Source organism: Anoplophora glabripennis, unplaced genomic scaffold, assembly GCF_000390285.2.
Source record: "Anoplophora glabripennis isolate ALB-LARVAE unplaced genomic scaffold, Agla_2.0 scaffold288, whole genome shotgun sequence".
In the NCBI taxonomy this organism is placed as follows: domain Eukaryota; kingdom Metazoa; phylum Arthropoda; class Insecta; order Coleoptera; family Cerambycidae; genus Anoplophora; species Anoplophora glabripennis.
In genome coordinates this window covers 196716-215161 of record NW_019416427.1, presented here as the reverse complement: position 1 = coordinate 215161, position 18446 = coordinate 196716, and the positions used below count along the sequence as shown (strand labels likewise).

General features: G+C 32.3%; 2 protein-coding genes across 2 annotated transcripts in view; one reads left to right on the top strand and one right to left on the bottom strand.

The window, feature by feature from the left end:
• Positions 1–13220, bottom strand: part of LOC108906166 (aldehyde dehydrogenase, dimeric NADP-preferring-like) — a 30668-nt gene extending 17448 nt beyond the window's left edge. The window contains exon 1 of the mRNA XM_018709363.2: positions 12664–13220. Within this exon, the coding sequence (XP_018564879.1) occupies positions 12664–13201 (538 nt within the window). The 5' untranslated portion in view covers positions 13202–13220. The remainder of the gene's footprint in view (positions 1–12663) is intronic.
• LOC108906161 (synaptotagmin-15-like) overlaps positions 1–18446 on the top strand; it is a 214710-nt gene that overhangs the window by 170548 nt on the left and 25716 nt on the right. The window lies entirely within an intron of this gene.

Sequence of the window (18446 nt, the reverse complement as noted above, 5' to 3'; positions counted from 1 at the left end):
AAATATAGTATCAAAATGGGCCCCTTTAACTTTAGAGTTATAAAAAAATGTGAAATACAAACAAGTATGGAGAAGAACTTTACTCTACTTTAATTCTTATAATATTTCAATTTTCTATTTCTGTGTAACCCATTTTAATTAAATAATAATTCAAGCTGTCAAACAATAACAATGTTGTCATGACATTACCTGTCACTGTTACGGTCTACCATATAACATTGTCCATGAGTAATTAGGTCTCTCACGGCCTAATTAATGAGATTTAATTAAAATACCTATAAGAATTTTGGACCATATGACTGTCCGATATGTCAGAATATATTGCAGCTAAATCTGTAAATCCTTACGTAATTGGAAAATAGTCAGAAATGCTTGAAAGAGGTTTAACAATTACAAGATGTCTTATTTTCTTAATAAAACCTTTTTTTGTTTAGACTTAATTTGTTCTTTACTATCATTTTCGAAAACTTATCGTATTTATAAAAAATCGTGCAACTTTTGTATTTCACATTTTTTTATAACTCTAACAACAAAAAAGTTAATGGAGGTCTCAAAATATAATGAATCACCCTGTACCTAATTGAAGAGAAAATAACATCAAATACATTTAAGAAGATTTTGGTGGATCAATGCAGTAAATGAAATATATTATCTAGGGTAAAATATAAATTTCTAAATTATACCTAAAGATAGGTAATACAGAATATTTTTAAAGCTTTTTTTTGACCGAAAACTTTTGCGAACCAACTGATCATCTTTATTTTAAATCTTAGCAGCACATACATACAGCCTAAATACACTTCATAAGGAAGTCATTATAAATGAAAGTAAATTTAAACTAAGTGTATTATATAGGTAGTTATAAATTGTGATGCTTATATATTTGAGTTTTTATAAACGGTATTTCAAACCTGTTACATGATACATAGAACAACTATTTTCAAGCGAAATAAACATTTATCTTAATCCGACCTATTTAAGTGACGATAAAATATCTTTTTTATTGTTGTGTATTTTTAAAAGGAGAAATGTTATTTTCTTCTCCTAGAAATGTTTGTTAGAAGTGAATTAAATCAAAATCCCTAGTGAATAAGGTTATAATATAAGATGAAATACTGTGTAAATAGGAAAACCTTAAATTACCAACACAATTTGTATTAAATTGTTTAGTTTAATTTTATATGAGTTCACGATAGGTTAATTTCAGTTTAAACAGGATTATTTTAAAATCGATTAATGATTATACACTGTTCAACATCTATCACCTCATGTTCAAGGTTATTTGAAGGTTAAACTAAGAAAAGGAGGTGAAAAAACTGGAAAAATTGTTCACGATTCCTCACCTGCCTATTTTTGTTTGTTTATCTGTCTGCCTTTTTACCTGCACACCTGTTTATTTGCTTGTTAGTCTGTATTTATGGTTCGCTTGTACTTTCTCTCTGTCCATGTGCCTTTTCACTTGCCTTTCTGTCGGTAATTTTGTCTATCTTCCTCTCTGACTAAATGATCCTATATGTCTGTTTTTCTGCCATCCCCTGTCTAAACTTCCACTGACAGTCTGTCTGCCTCCTTGTCAGTTTGTCTTCTTACCTTTCTGCCTACGATCCCCTCCCGGTTTTGCGTGATTGTACAAAAACTAGATTAAAAAAAACTTATGAAAGCCTTCAACAAATCAATTCGCTTCTCTCAGCATAAATGTATTAATCGAAATTCGTGCCAGACCGCTAACATTGTTCCTGGAATGATCTTCGAATCGTTGCTTTTCTTTTATGTGCTATATTTGTATCTCTATTTAGATTCCAGCAATAGCCTGCTAACATATTCTTCCCCCAAACACCTTGATATCTTTGTTTAAACGCATTCAGGTCCTGGTGCATTCTTTCTCCTTGATCTTCACTCAAAGCTCCCAGATTTTCTGGGAACCAATTAAGATGAGAATGAAAAAATGAAGTTTCAGATTCATATGACATTGACAGAGGGTAGTTGAAAAACAAACAGAAATATTTAGTGATTTCGTCAGATAGAAAGATAGACAAAATTACTGACAAAAAGGCAGGTAGAAAGGTAAAATGACAGGTAGATGGACAGAGAGAAAATACAGGCTGACGATAAATACAGACCAACAAGCAAACAAACAGCCGTGCAGGTAAAAAGGCAGACAGACAAACATTCGTCAAAATTGTTTCTAATTTTTGTCACCTCCTATCTTACTTTAACCTTCAAACGACCTTTGAACATGATTCAGACTCAGGAACCCAAAAAACCTAGGTGTGAATTTTCAGATTTGTTCAACCACCTTTTCTTAGTTTGACCTTCAATTGACCTGACGAGATAACGCTTAACCGACCTCGGCATCGGAATCCGCGACCCAAAAAACTCCTGGGTACCTAGGTAGAGTCCGGTGTTTTTTTTTTTTAACTAAATGTTGACCTGTGTTATTTATATTAAACCATTGATTGAGAAATAGTTTTTTCACTCAACGATTAAACTAATTTCTAAATTAGTGGTTTTATTGAGAAAACTGAAGATGAATTAGTGATAGTTTCCCAAATATCTATATTTTTTATTAATAATTATGTTGCAAACGTAGGTACATACCTGCGTTATACAATATTAAATAGTACTACGCATATTTATACTTTGCACAGTAAACCAAATTACTTAAATAAACAAAATATATTTCATCTATCTCAATTATCGCCTATATAATGCATATGAAAACAGAAATTTACTAGTTCAAAATGTATTAAGTATCTATATTAATGGTTAAAAAAAGACATTCAAGACATAATAGTTCATAGTTTCAGAGTATTTTAGCAGGAAATTAATAGTAAATAACAGTTTAAAAATAGACTTAAGTTGTTTACGCAAATAAGCGTATTTTATGCTAATATTTTTTTTTAAAAAACATTATCAAATAAAATATAAACGTTACTGTAATTAAAATACATTACTTCATATTTTAAATATATACTTTTCATGTTATATAAATTAATATTTATTTTAAAAAATATAACACCAGCACTGAAGCTAACCGCCACAGAACGTGACAGTAGAGCACTGACCATTATTGTGTTGTTAGTATACATTGTGTCCCCGTATGGGGTACCGCACACTTGTAAACTTTTTTATCGTTGACTTCTCGAGAAAAAGTTAGTTTGACCTTCAATTGACCTGACGAGATAACGCTTAACCGACCTCGGCATCGGAATCCGCGACCCAAAAAACTCCTGGGTACCTAGGTAGAGTCCGGTGTTTTTTTTTTTTAACTAAATGTTGACCTGTGTTATTTATATTAAACCATTGATTGAGAAATAGTTTTTTCACTCAACGATTAAACTAATTTCTAAATTAGTGGTTTTATTGAGAAAACTGAAGATGAATTAGTGATAGTTTCCCAAATATCTATATTTTTTATTAATAATTATGTTGCAAACGTAGGTACATACCTGCGTTATACAATATTAAATAGTACTACGCATATTTATACTTTGCACAGTAAACCAAATTACTTAAATAAACAAAATATATTTCATCTATCTCAATTATCGCCTATATAATGCATATGAAAACAGAAATTTACTAGTTCAAAATGTATTAAGTATCTATATTAATGGTTAAAAAAAGACATTCAAGACATAATAGTTCATAGTTTCAGAGTATTTTAGCAGGAAATTAATAGTAAATAACAGTTTAAAAATAGACTTAAGTTGTTTACGCAAATAAGCGTATTTTATGCTAATATTTTTTTTAAAAAACATTATCAAATAAAATATAAACGTTACTGTAATTAAAATACATTACTTCATATTTTAAATATATACTTTTCATGTTATATAAATTAATATTTATTTTAAAAAATATAACACCAGCACTGAAGCTAACCGCCACAGAACGTGACAGTAGAGCACTGACCATTATTGTGTTGTTAGTATACATTGTGTCCCCGTATGGGGTACCGCACACTTGTAAACTTTTTTATCGTTGACTTCTCGAGAAAAAGTTAGTTTGACCTTCAATTGACCTGACGAGATAACGCTTAACCGACCTCGGCATCGGAATCCGCGACCCAAAAAACTCCTGGGTACCTAGGTAGAGTCCGGTGTTTTTTTTTTTTAACTAAATGTTGACCTGTGTTATTTATATTAAACCATTGATTGAGAAATAGTTTTTTCACTCAACGATTAAACTAATTTCTAAATTAGTGGTTTTATTGAGAAAACTGAAGATGAATTAGTGATAGTTTCCCAAATATCTATATTTTTTATTAATAATTATGTTGCAAACGTAGGTACATACCTGCGTTATACAATATTAAATAGTACTACGCATATTTATACTTTGCACAGTAAACCAAATTACTTAAATAAACAAAATATATTTCATCTATCTCAATTATCGCCTATATAATGCATATGAAAACAGAAATTTACTAGTTCAAAATGTATTAAGTATCTATATTAATGGTTAAAAAAAGACATTCAAGACATAATAGTTCATAGTTTCAGAGTATTTTAGCAGGAAATTAATAGTAAATAACAGTTTAAAAATAGACTTAAGTTGTTTACGCAAATAAGCGTATTTTATGCTAATATTTTTTTTTAAAAAACATTATCAAATAAAATATAAACGTTACTGTAATTAAAATACATTACTTCATATTTTAAATATATACTTTTCATGTTATATAAATTAATATTTATTTTAAAAAATATAACACCAGCACTGAAGCTAACCGCCACAGAACGTGACAGTAGAGCACTGACCATTATTGTGTTGTTAGTATACATTGTGTCCCCGTATGGGGTACCGCACACTTGTAAACTTTTTTATCGTTGACTTCTCGAGAAAAAGTTATTCTTGATAAAAAGTTTTGCTTGTTCGAGAACTCTAGAAATGATTAAATACGGAGTTTAGTCAAAAAAGAAGAATAATCACGTTTTGCAAATATGAAGACGCGATTTTTAATTATTTAATGCAGAGAGAAATTGTAACTAAATTCCTTGTACACAGACGAAATCATTTCTTCGTTTATGGTGGCAACAGCCAAATATTTTTAAAAACATAAAGCACTACAGAAATGTGACAACCCCCAAATCCAAATCCAAAGGCTGTGCGGAAGGGGGCTACACTTACAACGCGTACAAACACCCATTATCCATCGACATTGCCAGTGCCGACGCCAAGGATCGAACCCGGACCAGAATAGGAAGTCTGGCCGAGAAATGCTCGACCGACTACGCTACTGTGGTGATTTTGCTTAAGTAAATCAATGTTATCGTCAAAGTCGTTTGAATACACTTTTTGATTTAGAGCAAGCTTCATAAGAAATAATCTAATGGGGACAAGTCGGGTGCCCGTGCAGACCATGGTCCACAGCGTCCGACCTACTTGCTCGGGAAGTGAACGTTAAGCCAGTTTCCCACTAGAAGTGTGCAGGGCATTCGTTTTGTTGAAATGTTAGTTTTCTTCTGAACTCTAGTTTTTCGCTATCTAGTTCTACCAAAACAAAATTAATGAGAATTTCCAAATATGAATTTTAATTAAGATTTTCTTCCAAAAAGTAAGGACCAATTATTTTATGATACATTATGCCACACCAGATATTTACCTCTTTTAATTTTTGACTATTAGTTTATCAATATCGATCAATTTGGATTATCTTAGTAGTAGTAGTATCTGCAATTTTGAGAGGAAACCACGCCATTAACTGTGAACGTTGATTCGTCAGTAAATAAAATATTGTGATGAAAAAATCTGTTTCTCGCCCATTGTTAAACAAAAGTACAAACAACAATAATCATCTCCATCAAGCAATTTATTATTAAACACTGGTTTGAATGGATAGATTTTGTTGTATACCAAAATTCTTTTGAATATGAGATCTGCTATTATCTATGTTTTCTGACCTTTTCCTGAGTGACATCTTTGGATTGTCTTGTACAGAGTCCATAACCACAACAGTAGCAGCATCGTTATCATTGTATTTTTTCTTATCTTTTTAATATTCTTTACATCCGTGGTCTCGAATTTTATAATTAGCTTGCGAACTGCTCTTCGAGTTACAGTTACAATTGGATACTTTTGATTAAAAATTTGTATTGCATATCAATTTGAAAAATTACCGATTCCATAACATTTCAACATTCGTTGCTCCAGGAATTAATACAAATTATTCAATTTGCAGTTAATAAAAATAAATATGTTGACTTGGACATTGATAAGGAAATATCAACGGTAGTTATATGGTATGTAAGTTAGTTTAAAATTGCGGCGTCTTCTTATTTGCAAAATGTGATTATTCTTCTTTTTTATTATTAAACACCGTATTGCATTTCTTAAGTTCACGAAAAACTTTTTTAAATACAGTTTTTATGGAAAACAAAAATTAAAGGCACTTTGCTTTGGAAAAATATCACATATTCAAATTTTTGGACGCCCTGTATGTTTCGCCCATGGCTTTCCTTTTTATCAAGAATAACTTTTTCTCGAAAAATCAACAATAAAAAAGTTTACAACAATACGGTACCCATTTCAGGGACACATTGTATATTAACGACATACAAAATGTTTTTATTTGGCCTTACCTAATATTATTAAATATAATTTTATTACCGCATATACCTCTATATACAGGCTGTTACAAATGCGCTTCCCACTACAGGGATCTCGGAAACGGTAAGAGGTACGAAGTAGCTTAAATGAGGGCAAAGTTGCGTAATCAGGGGACCAACATTATGCCTCTAAAAAATCAAGGCAAACATGATTAGTTTTCGAAATATTTGAAATAAACCAAAATTTAGGAAATCCATTTTTGTTTCATTTCAGCCTTGTTTGAGGTGATATTGAAAAAATAACAACACTTTCTCATGGCCACTTTTTGCCCTCTATCGAATGGAATAATCAATTTTTATATGTAACATTTCGTCTCTCCAGGACCATCATCAACTTCATTTTTTTAAAAACGACCCTAGATATTTTATTACATTTTTTTGCAAGCCTTCATGATCCCCAATACTGTACTGCCTCAGCCCGAACCAGATTCAGACGTTTTGTCTCGAAAAATTCATATTCAGTGTATTCCTTCCTAATTTATCTAAATTTTTTATTTAGATTTCTTTGTCTATTGAATTATCGTACACTGTGTCGTTAGAAATCCATCTAGTTATTTAAACTATTGATAGACATCAGAAACTTTGTGGTGAAAATCAAGTAAATAAAGAGTAGTAATCTATATTATGCGGCAATACACGTTGTAACGAGCGTTCAAATAAAAACGTGGTCAAGTTGGTTCTGAAAATTTGGACGTAGGGCGTAGCGTATAGCAAATAAACTTAAACGTCATCTGTCAAAGCGCTATATGGCCGCTATCAATTTGAATATTTTCGTTTTAAAAAGCGTTTAAAATGGTGTTTTCTCAAGAACAAAAAGTGTTTATCATAGAGTCCTACTTTAGAAATGGACGCAAGATTGATGGAATATGGAAGTATTCTATTGAGGAATGTTTCATAGAATTTCAAAATCAATTTCCCGGCGTTGTTGAGTACAAAATTGTTCAAAGTGCAGTTCAGCGTTGTGTTAATGTTTTTCGTGAAACGGGCAGTGTAACAAGAAAAGAAGGAAGCGGCCGACCTAAAAAGCGGACTGAAGAATTAAAAGAAAATGTCCAACAATTAATGGAAAATGCGTCAAGAACTTCTGTACGTGTTTTGTCACAAATGGTGGGAGTATCAGTCGGTACCTACCACACAGTGTTAAAAAAAGATTTGCGTTTGTTCTCCTATCGTATAACTTGTCAGCAAGAACTTCATGAAGTTGATTTTCCGCGACGGGCTGTATTTTGTGAATGGTTTTTAAACAACTACGGTGAACTTCATAATATCACCTTTTTTTCTGATGAAGCCTGGTTTCATTTAAGTGGTTACGTAAACTCACAGAATATGAGAATGTGGTCTTCTGAAAAACCAGATAACTTTTTTGTCGAGGGCCCTCTACACGCTCAAAAAATTGGAGTTTGGTGTGCTCTCAATCGAAGGAGGATTTATGGACCTATTTTTTTTAATGGTACTCTTACTGCGCAAAGGTATAGAGAAGAAATTATCGCTCCTTTTGTTAACCAGCTGGAAGAAAACGAAATTACAAACTTTTACCTTCAACAAGATGGCGCAAGGGCACATACGGCAGGCGAGACGATGAATATGTTGAGGGAAGTTTTTCAAAATCGACTAATAAGTCTCAATGCTGAACATGAATTTCCACCGAGGTCATGTGATATTACGCCGTGTGATTTATTTTTGTGGCCTTACCTTAAAAACACTATTTTTGAACTGCTTATTCCTGATTTAAACCATCTGCAGGCTCGACTTATAGACAAGATTCGTGAAATTAACAATACCCCGAGCATCTTAGAAAATGTCTTTAATTCTTTGAGGAACAGGTGTGAAAAGTGCTTGGAACAAGGAGGGGGACACTTTCAGCTGCTGCTTTAATTTATTGTTATAACAAGGAGGGGGACACTTTTCGCAGCTCCTTTAATTGTTTGTTATTGTTATCACGATTATTCTTTAAAATAAAGTTATATAGTCATTAACGTTATTGAAACTGACAGCTGCTATACAGCTCGTTGAGAAATGAGGTTAAGTTGGTCGCTATAAGCTACTCCCTACGTCCAATGTGTCAGAGCCAACTTCGACCACGTTTTTATTTGAACGCTCGTTAGTAGCAGAAATAGGTTAAATCTATGGTCAAGCCATGTGCCGCTCTATGATCAAAATGCACAATGATACTGACTGCCATAAAAACACGTGTTATATACTTCCAACGTCTCTGAGCAAAAAACAGCCGACAGGTATTAGGGTGCCACTAGATACATATCGAATAAACTGATCGATGCCAAGCTTCAGATTAGAGGCAGACATGTACAAATGTGAAAATATACATCTGAGATTATTAAAAAACCTTGTGATTTTTTTTAGCAAAAAGATATCGGCATACATTGCGCGTTTAACGATGGGGCTTTTAACATTGGGGCGCTTAACGGTGGTGCGTTTAACGGTGGTGATAAAATTACATACAAGATAACCCAGCCTACAGCCAACCCTGTACCACATTGCAGCCGCCCTAACATTTCCGATCTCTAATGATCAGTTATATTATTGAGATATAATTCTATATACGTAAAAATAATGTTGCCAGTTGCCATGACACATTAGCTCATTTGATTATTATATTCAAATGTGTGTTCTATTAAGAAACTCAAAGGAAATGGTTTATGAGCATACTGCAAATATTTGCAAGAATATTTTTTTGCCTATGACAGAGAGCAGCATCCGTTAGAAGTAGGTATGTATTCAACCTTATTACTGTAACTAACCACAAATTAAAACAGTTACTTTTGATGACCACCTTTTACATAATTTTTAAGATCATTAAAAGCAATTATTATTTTAAAGTAGCCAACGGATACGTATTAGTTATTTACATACTAAAATATTAAAAGTGTTAAATATCAGTGGTAGAATAATATGTTCTTCCATTAAATATTACACCGTCAGTAGACTCGCTATCCTTGGAAAAAAGTAATAAGTTTAAATATATGTAGGTACGCAAATTCAAGATTTTATAAAAACAAGTAGGAATTCTAAAAAATGTGTGTCCTTCTCTTTGCGCGTTTGTTATAGTTGATATTCTGACGATATTTCAACACACCATTAATTGCATTGAGATAATTTGACTATGGAAATGCAAATCGTTTAATTAGCTAATTTATTACATTCTCTCAACGAGAATTATCCCACGGTTCTATTCTGGATACTATTACGATGGTATCATTTGAGTAATATTAATTTTATCGAACTATTATGGTATAAATATTTACTTATTGAAGGGACATCTATTAAGAAAGTGTATATTAATCTTTCAAACAAATCCTTAAATCTGTTTATTTTTTTGTTGTTTCAGAAATATTTAGATTATCACATAATTTCCTACACAATTTGTTTATTATTTTTTATAGACATTTTTCCTTTGTTTTAAGGATATTAAGTTAATTCAAATCTTTGCTAAGGAAAAAATCCAAATTCGCAACAATAAAGTTGTATATAGTCACCACCAACGCCAAATATTTCAAAACCTACACTCAAGGAATAACCCCATAGACAAACTGACAATCCTAATAAAAAAACACGTACTTTTTTCTTGCAAATCTTATGGGGAAAAAAATTTCTCCTGTTTCTATTTCTTGAAGAGTCAGTTACTAAATTGAAGATGTAAGTTAAATAATCTATTACGACTAAATTTCGTGTTGTTCTTTGTTCAATGACGATGACTATTACAAAGATATAATTTCTTTGAAGTTTCACAACATTGACTATACTCATCTTGCAGTTTTACATCCGCTCTAAAATGGATCGGACGGAATTTCCTGGATTAAAATTTAGAAAATAAACAGCACCAATTAAAATGGTTACATAATACAGGTTTTTAGTTCAATCCAGTGAAAACCTTGAAGGGACACATTTAAATATGCGCTGTGTGTGTAACAAAAAACGCCAAAGCAAGTCTATTTTCGATGTTAAAATTTGGTTTAATCTTTGATTGTAATGAATTTTTAAAAACGCTAAAACGTTTGTGTCCTATGACTTTTTGATAAATTGTCATACGTTAGGAGATAATCGACCGTTTCCATGCATATACAGGATGTTCTGAAAGTCCGTCAGGAAACTCCGAGAGGTGATTCTACGGATTAAAATAATAGCAGTATGTAATTAAAAATGTTTCCAATTGTCAATTGTTTGCAAGTTACAGCTTGTCAAAATTCATTTTTTTTATTTTTCTATTTAAATAGCTTATTTCATTCAAATTCGATGTCTCTCATTTGGCACACCCACACTTTACCTAAAACTCTAAATTTGTTTTGTTTATAACTTTTTCACTTGCTAGACATCTCAAAAATTTAAACCATTATTGAAAAGAGAAACAATATAAAAAAACTATGTATTCTTTTTTTGTTCAAGCCAGGAAATCGCTATTAAAGTGTTACTAAACATAAAATTTTAGATAATGCTTTCTGCAATTAATCAAGTTATCATGCTGTAATACCATCCCTTGTAAAGCCAGCTTCGTTAGTAAATTTATTATCCTCATTTTATTTTTCCAGAACACTACTACATAGCCGAAAAAAAAATTTGGTGCAAATCAAACATATACCTGCTTTAAACAATTTTTGTTACCATTCGTAGCACAAAAATGACTAATGATAATTATTTGAGGCATGGGAACTTGATTAATTATAGAAAGAATTATCAGAAATTTGATGTTTAATAACATTAATAGCGATTTCCTGGTAACCGATTACATTTATCGGCTTGAACAAAGAGTACATAATTTTTTCTGATGTTGTTTCTCTTTTCAATAATGTTTAAATTTCTGTGATATCTAGCACGAGAAAAAAGTTATGAACAAATTTTGAGTTCTAGGTAAAGTCTCCTCTAGCTGCGCCTAATGAAACTTTTCTCTGAATTGTCCAATAGAGCTTCATCTACTTAGTGGGTGTGCCAAATTAGACACTAATCGAACTTGAATGAAATAAGTTATTTAAATAGAAAAATTAAAAAAATTGAACTTTGACAAGCTGTCACTTGCAAACAATTGGCAATTCGAAAAGAAATTTTTATTACATACTGCTATTATTTTAATCCGCAGAATCATCTCCCGGAGTTTCTGATGGACTTTCAGAACACCCTGTATACACCTGTATACACATAGTCTTTTAAATATAGCATAATACACCCCATAATTTTAAATATGTAGGTACCTATTTAGTATAGATAATATAATGATTTAAATATTTGAATTCATCGCAAAAGTCAACTTATGGTGACTAATGATTTTGAATTTGGGTGCAGTTTTATCAAATTATTGTTTTTTTATTTTGTGAAAAAAATATTTTTTTTAAATTGAAAATATGCTATGGTAGTGTAGTGTGAACTATAATGTTAAACAATAAAACTGTCACATATTTATTGTTTTATACGGGATGTTTTCTATATATGAGTCAACTCTGCAAATCGTCGCTTGGTACAGTAGTAGTTTGTTCCATCCCCATTTTATTTGTTCAAATTGTCATTTTAACGATATTTTATAATTATGTTAATATGTATATCTCCATTAAACAAATCAGAGAATATGTAAAACTCTCTAACACTCATTGAATTATTTCATTTAAAATTGTTCTAAAATAACTTTTGATGCTAAAATGAAAATTTGTCATTAGAAACGAAGATAGATAGGAAATTTCAAATTAATTTCGAACACCTTTTCTTCTCTTAACTTTTATTAAGGCATTTGTGTAGTTATTCCAGCTATTTTATGTATGTATATTATATTAACTTAATAAACATAAAAATATAGAAAACTATATCATGGGATCATGTTTCACATATTAAAAAAAAATCTAAATATTTTGGTAGTCACAACTAAATTGAAAACTAATTGGTTAATTCTTACTCAGAAGTATTTGAAAATAATTTCATTTCTCTTTATAATTGAAAATTTTTATTTCAACATTTTTCATTTTGTATCTCGAACAGTAACAGAGCTGTTGTATGTACTTAAATACTTATAGCCCGCACCCTGTAGATTAGACTTATTAGACTTACTTACCTATGAGAGGGATGATCAGCAATTGCACCGGGAAATTCCAAGGCGCTATCAAAAGAACAACACCGTAAGGATCGTTATAAATATATAAATCATCAAAAAAATTCGCAGCGGTCTTCCTGGGTCTCTCCGGCTTCATCCAACTTTGCAAATTTGTAACGGCTTCCTTCGCGTCTTTCAAGGCAAATTCGATCTCATGAGACACAGCTTCGAATTTTGATTTCTTCAGATCTTCATAGAGGGCATCGCACAAAGCCTCTTCTTCAACTTGCAAGAACTTGACCAAGCCCTTCAGTTGGTTCAGTCGGAATGAATAAGGTCTGGTCCTGTGGCTGTTAAACACTCTCCTAACCTCACTTACTACGTCAACTGTTTTTTTGGGCAGTGCGTCATCTTCAATGTCGACGACCGAAACGTTCAGCGAGTTGGATAATTTCACTCTCGGCAGGACAAGTTCACTGTTCATGTTGCGTAAGAGATGTGAGAATCTCGACTGAATGCCGAACGGAACGGTGCCAACATCGCCATCGTACACATGCATGTCCACTATGCCTGGTTATCCTTGCAGTCCGTGTAATTTGATCCATATATTGAACTGTAAACGCTATTTAATAGAAAACGGGCACATTTGTTTCAACAAAAATTACGCCTATCGCAAACACAAACAAAGCAAACACCGAGATTTAGTATATAATTTAGATAAATATTTTATCTTTATTACATACATATAAATATATACATACAGGGTGTTACATAATGATGTGCAAATACGTATTTTAAGGAAGTGTTTAGAAAGTAATTTTTGGGGAGTACATCTAATAAATTTTTTCGATTTGAATCTTGAATTTTAATATACGTTAACAACTACTTAAATGATATCTTTTGGTAGTCTTTTTTCTGGTTTATGTCTTTTAATTAAAGAAATTAGCACTCCTTGGTTTTATTTCTCTCAGAACTTTTTTCTGCGTCAGCTAATTCCAACAATAAAAACATCTTTTAATATTACATTTCATTTAGAAACTTTTTTCACTCTTATCATTAATAGTTTTCGAGCAAAAAAATAATTATAGTTATTTATGATAGGAACTAGTGTGTTACGGTATATATGTCACGCTGGGAAATGTTTCCCAAGACGTAACACACGAATGAAATACAAAATTTTATCCAACACTTTCATAGAATTTCGTTTTAAATAAATAAAAGTAACTTAAAATTTCAAGTTGTCAATGTCAGAAAAAATAATTTAACGAAATGAATGTATTTTTAAATATTTCAAAGGATGGGAGTGTCAACCTAAATTGTGTCTGTAACCAAGGGTGTCACTAACAAATGACTTATGACTTATAACTCACTAGTAAGTTAAGGGCCACATTTTTCCTTTAAAACCAAAGAAATTATAGTATCATTATACAGGGTGTCTCATAATTAGCTGCCAACCCTGAACAGACCGATTCTATGATCAAAACTAAGTAAAAAAGTTCATATGAACATGGGTCCGGAAATGCTTCCTAAGGGCACAGGGACCCACTGAAGAGGGAGGAATGGAAATCATTTTTTTGCAATATCTCTCAATCGCGTTGTGATAAATGAATGAAATTTGGTATACACAGCTAAATTTTGATGAGCAATTTGATGGACTAATCCATTTATTTCCACAAGGTCCATTGGGGTGGGTACGGGGGGGCCCTTGGTACTTTGCGTGTGTAACTTTTTCATCTTTGACTTTTTAACAAATTGGACAGCAAATTCCGTTTTCCCGAACTGTTTTACGTTAAAAAGGTACTCTTGTTTCAAATCGTTATCTTTAACGGTTTCTGAGAAAATCGCTCTTGAATTAATCCCACTTTGGTCAATTTCATAGTAATTTAAACAAAAAATAATAATAATAATTTAATACGTAATCAGTAATACACATTATTGATGTAGAACAATTATGATATGATGATTTGTTTATGGCTTTTGCGATGGTAATGCTGCGCGGCAGAACGCGAGTACGGCAGAAGGTTTCCAAACAGAAGGCTGACATCAAGGAGGACATTCCTCACTGTATTCCGCAATTTAGCTGCAACCGTCACTTTTCGAAGGGATCATAAGATGGAAACTTAATTTTGATAACAGACAACAAGCTATTTTAAAAACTGTTCAAAAAACCCTCCACCTTCTCTGATACAAAGTCTTGCCCTACGTGTAACACTTCTCGAAGCTATTAAGATGCTAAAACGGTTTTGACGAATTTCATTGGCTGCATCATTGATACGCTGCAGCAATTCCTCACGGGTATCGACTTCGGTGGCGTAAACTTTTTGATTTAGATATCCCCAGAAAAAGAAGTCCAGCGGGGTTAGGTCGGGAGAACGCGGCGGCCAAGCTACCGGTCCGTGCCTCCCTATCCACCGTCCAGCGAAATTTTCGTTTAGGAAATTTAGAACATTGCGACCACTATGTGCCGGGGCTCCATCGTGTTGAAAAAACATGTTACGTCGTAAATTTAGAGGCAGATCATCGAGAATTTGGGGAAGATTTTCTTGAAGTAAGTTTAAATAAAGATTTGAATTGAGACGTTGTGGAATTTCAATAGGTCCAATCAGAGTGTCGTGAATTATTCCCGCCCATAAATTTATGGAAAACCGTTGCTGGAAGTTTGTTCTCCGAACAACATGTGGGTTCTCTTCTTCCCAATAATGAGAATTATGAAAATTTAATTTTCCATTTCGGGTAAAAGTAGCTTCGTCACACCACAAAATTTTGGAAGCTTGCTCGTTGTCCAGCGACAAAATCCAGCGACAAAATTGCATACGTGGCGCAAAATCTTCTGGTATCAAGCCATGTACACGTCGATAGTGATAGGCATGTAGACCTTGTCGCTTTAATATTCTTCCAACCTGAAATGTTAGTAGCACATCTAATCAATTCTGTTAAGGAAATCTTTAAGATATGTAGTACCGTTGGCCGAGGAACATTTATTTGCCTTGAAATGTTCCGTATGCTAGTCGTAGGATCTTGTTCAATAGCGTCAAGGACCTCCGCTTCCCTATTAATCCTGGGACGTCCTTGACCCGGTGCCTTTCGAAAAGTGGCGGTTGCAGCTAAGTTGCGGAATACCGTAGGGAATGTCCTCCTTGATGGCAGCCTTCGGTTTGGAAACCTTCTCCCGTACTCGCGTTCTGCCGCTGCAGCATTACCATCGCAAAAGCCATAAATAAATATCATATCAACTAACTCTTGTCCCGTAAACTCTTCCATTTTTTTCGCTTAGAACTATTAAATTGGCAATCGGGTTGACAATACTTTGACATAAGAATACCTTGATAATTTTGTTTAAATTACTATGAAATTGACCAAAGTGGGATTAATTCAAGAGCGATTTTCTCAGAAACCGTTAAAGATAACGATTTGAAACAAGAGTACCTTTTTAACGTAAAACAGTTCGGGAAAACGGAATTTGCTGTCCAATTTGTTAAAAAGTCAAAGATGAAAAAGTTACACACGCAAAGTACCAAGGGCCCCCCCGTACCCACCCCAATGGACCTTGTGGAAATAAATGGATTAGTCCATCAAATTGCTCATCAAAATTTAGCTGTGTATACCAAATTTCATTCATTTATCACAACGCGATTGAGAGATATTGCAAAAAAATGATTTCCATTCCTCCCTCTTCAATGGGTCCCTGTGCCCTTAGGAAGCATTTCCGGACCCATGTTCATATGAACTTTTTTACTTAGTTTTGATCATAGAATCGGCCTGTTCAGGGTTGGCAGCTAATTATGAGACACCTTGTATACAAGTGTTGGATAAAATTATTTTTCCTTGCCGATTACACATTAGTATTATAGTCTTTCCGAAGTCAGTTGAACATGTATAAAAACGCTTAGTTATAAAATTTAATGAGTTTCTTAGGCATCCCTAAAAAGTTTTCTGCTAAAGGTAAGAAGTAATAATAATTTTTGCACGATCAAGCTTTTTTAGTTCGCTTACCATGTTTGTTTCTACGACAGTAGGATGCGCTTACTGGTTGCAAAACGGTAAGTAATTCACTTACCGTTCTAGAACGGTAAACGAATCTGTCAAAATAGACATTTTCAACATCGCATTGATTTGGAATGAGTTTTCTAGAATTCAGTTCTAAATGTGGGTAATTGGTATAAAAGAAGGATGTATTTAAATCTATTTATTAATGTTGAAATTAAATGTACAGTTTGTACAATTGCTTACAGAAATTGGAGCAGTACCTACATGTTTTTTCAATTTTTATTCTATTCTAGAACTGTCAATTTCGTCAATTAAGAAAGCCGTGACAACAATAAACATCAGTAGATTTCAAAAAACCTGCTTCGCAAATTTATTCAGAAACGTCATTTTTGACGTTACATAAAAAATTAAATACGTATATATAATTTCGTTTTCATTTATTGCGATCGTGCAAAAAATAGTATAAGTATCACGAACGTTAAGAGTTATACCGTTCTCAGACAAAATTGTCTTCGAACGGTAAATTACCCTTACCGTTCTTAATGCTTAATATATTATTGTATACTTAATTATAATGTGTAGAAAATTTCTATTATACCTATGTTCATTTGGCCAACAACATATTTAAATTATTTATGTCCTCAACTTTCTTTATACAGGGTGTCTCGTTTATGTTTCAAAAAATCTCGTGGCAAAATAATAGAGGTAGTTCATGTAAAGTTTTTTTCTGTTTTCAAGATACAGTTTGTTGAAGTTGTTTGGAAAGTATCCAAATGGTTTTCCTTAATTATCTTTAAATCGGCTAAAAATAAAAATATCAAAATTTGTACACGGGTAAACATCAACTATGCGTTAAACAAACGGTTTCTTTCTGAAAACTAGTGTCGCCGATACAGGTAATTGAAGGGGTACAGTCGAGAAAAAAATGTTAAAAGTCAAAATTTGTTACATTTCTAAACGGTTCTGTAAACTCTAAAGCATAGCACAAAAAAAGGTATACCTATCGAAATTCGGTAGCACGTACTATTTTCGAGAAAAATAAAGTTGTATAGGGGGACAATTTCAGCATCTATTGTAGTATTTCGAGTTTTGCTCATTTATTTAATTGTGCAGCTGTTTTGTTCTGTATGTCTCCGAGTCTGTTTTCTAATATTTTTCTGTACTTATCAATTTTTTTAAGCATCCATCAACAATTCAGTTCATTCAATAATTGTTTATTTTAGTAATGATAATGTAGTAGTTCACAAAATCTAAAATTAGTTATTAATAGATAATTAATTAAAATAATCTCTTTATTTTGATTTACTTTTTTAATTGTTAGTTTACAGCAAACTAAAACTTAATAAATTTTATTTTTTTACAATTTAACTGTTTCATATGATACGTAAGAAATTAAAATTATAGTCTTAAATGCAAATACTGTTGGTAGCTAAATGTCTTCAGCTCATTCAATGGTAAGGTCCTCTTTCAATTTAATATTTTGTTAATGTACTTGTGGCGCTTTATGTGAGCAAAAAAATGTAACTTAATTTTTCTCGAAAATGGTATACTTATGCTACCGAATATCGACAAGAATATCTTATTTTTGTAGTATCCTTTAGAGTTTACAGAACCGTTAAGAAATGTAATAAATTTTGACTTTTAACACATTTTTTCTTCGATTGTAGCCCTTCAATTAGCTGTATCGGTGACACTGCTCTTCAGAAAGAAACCATTTCCACATTATTCGTATCAAACGTCCGGTTGATGTTTACTCGTGTACAAATTATGACATTTTTATTTTTAATTTAAAGATAATTAAGGAAAATCATTTGGAA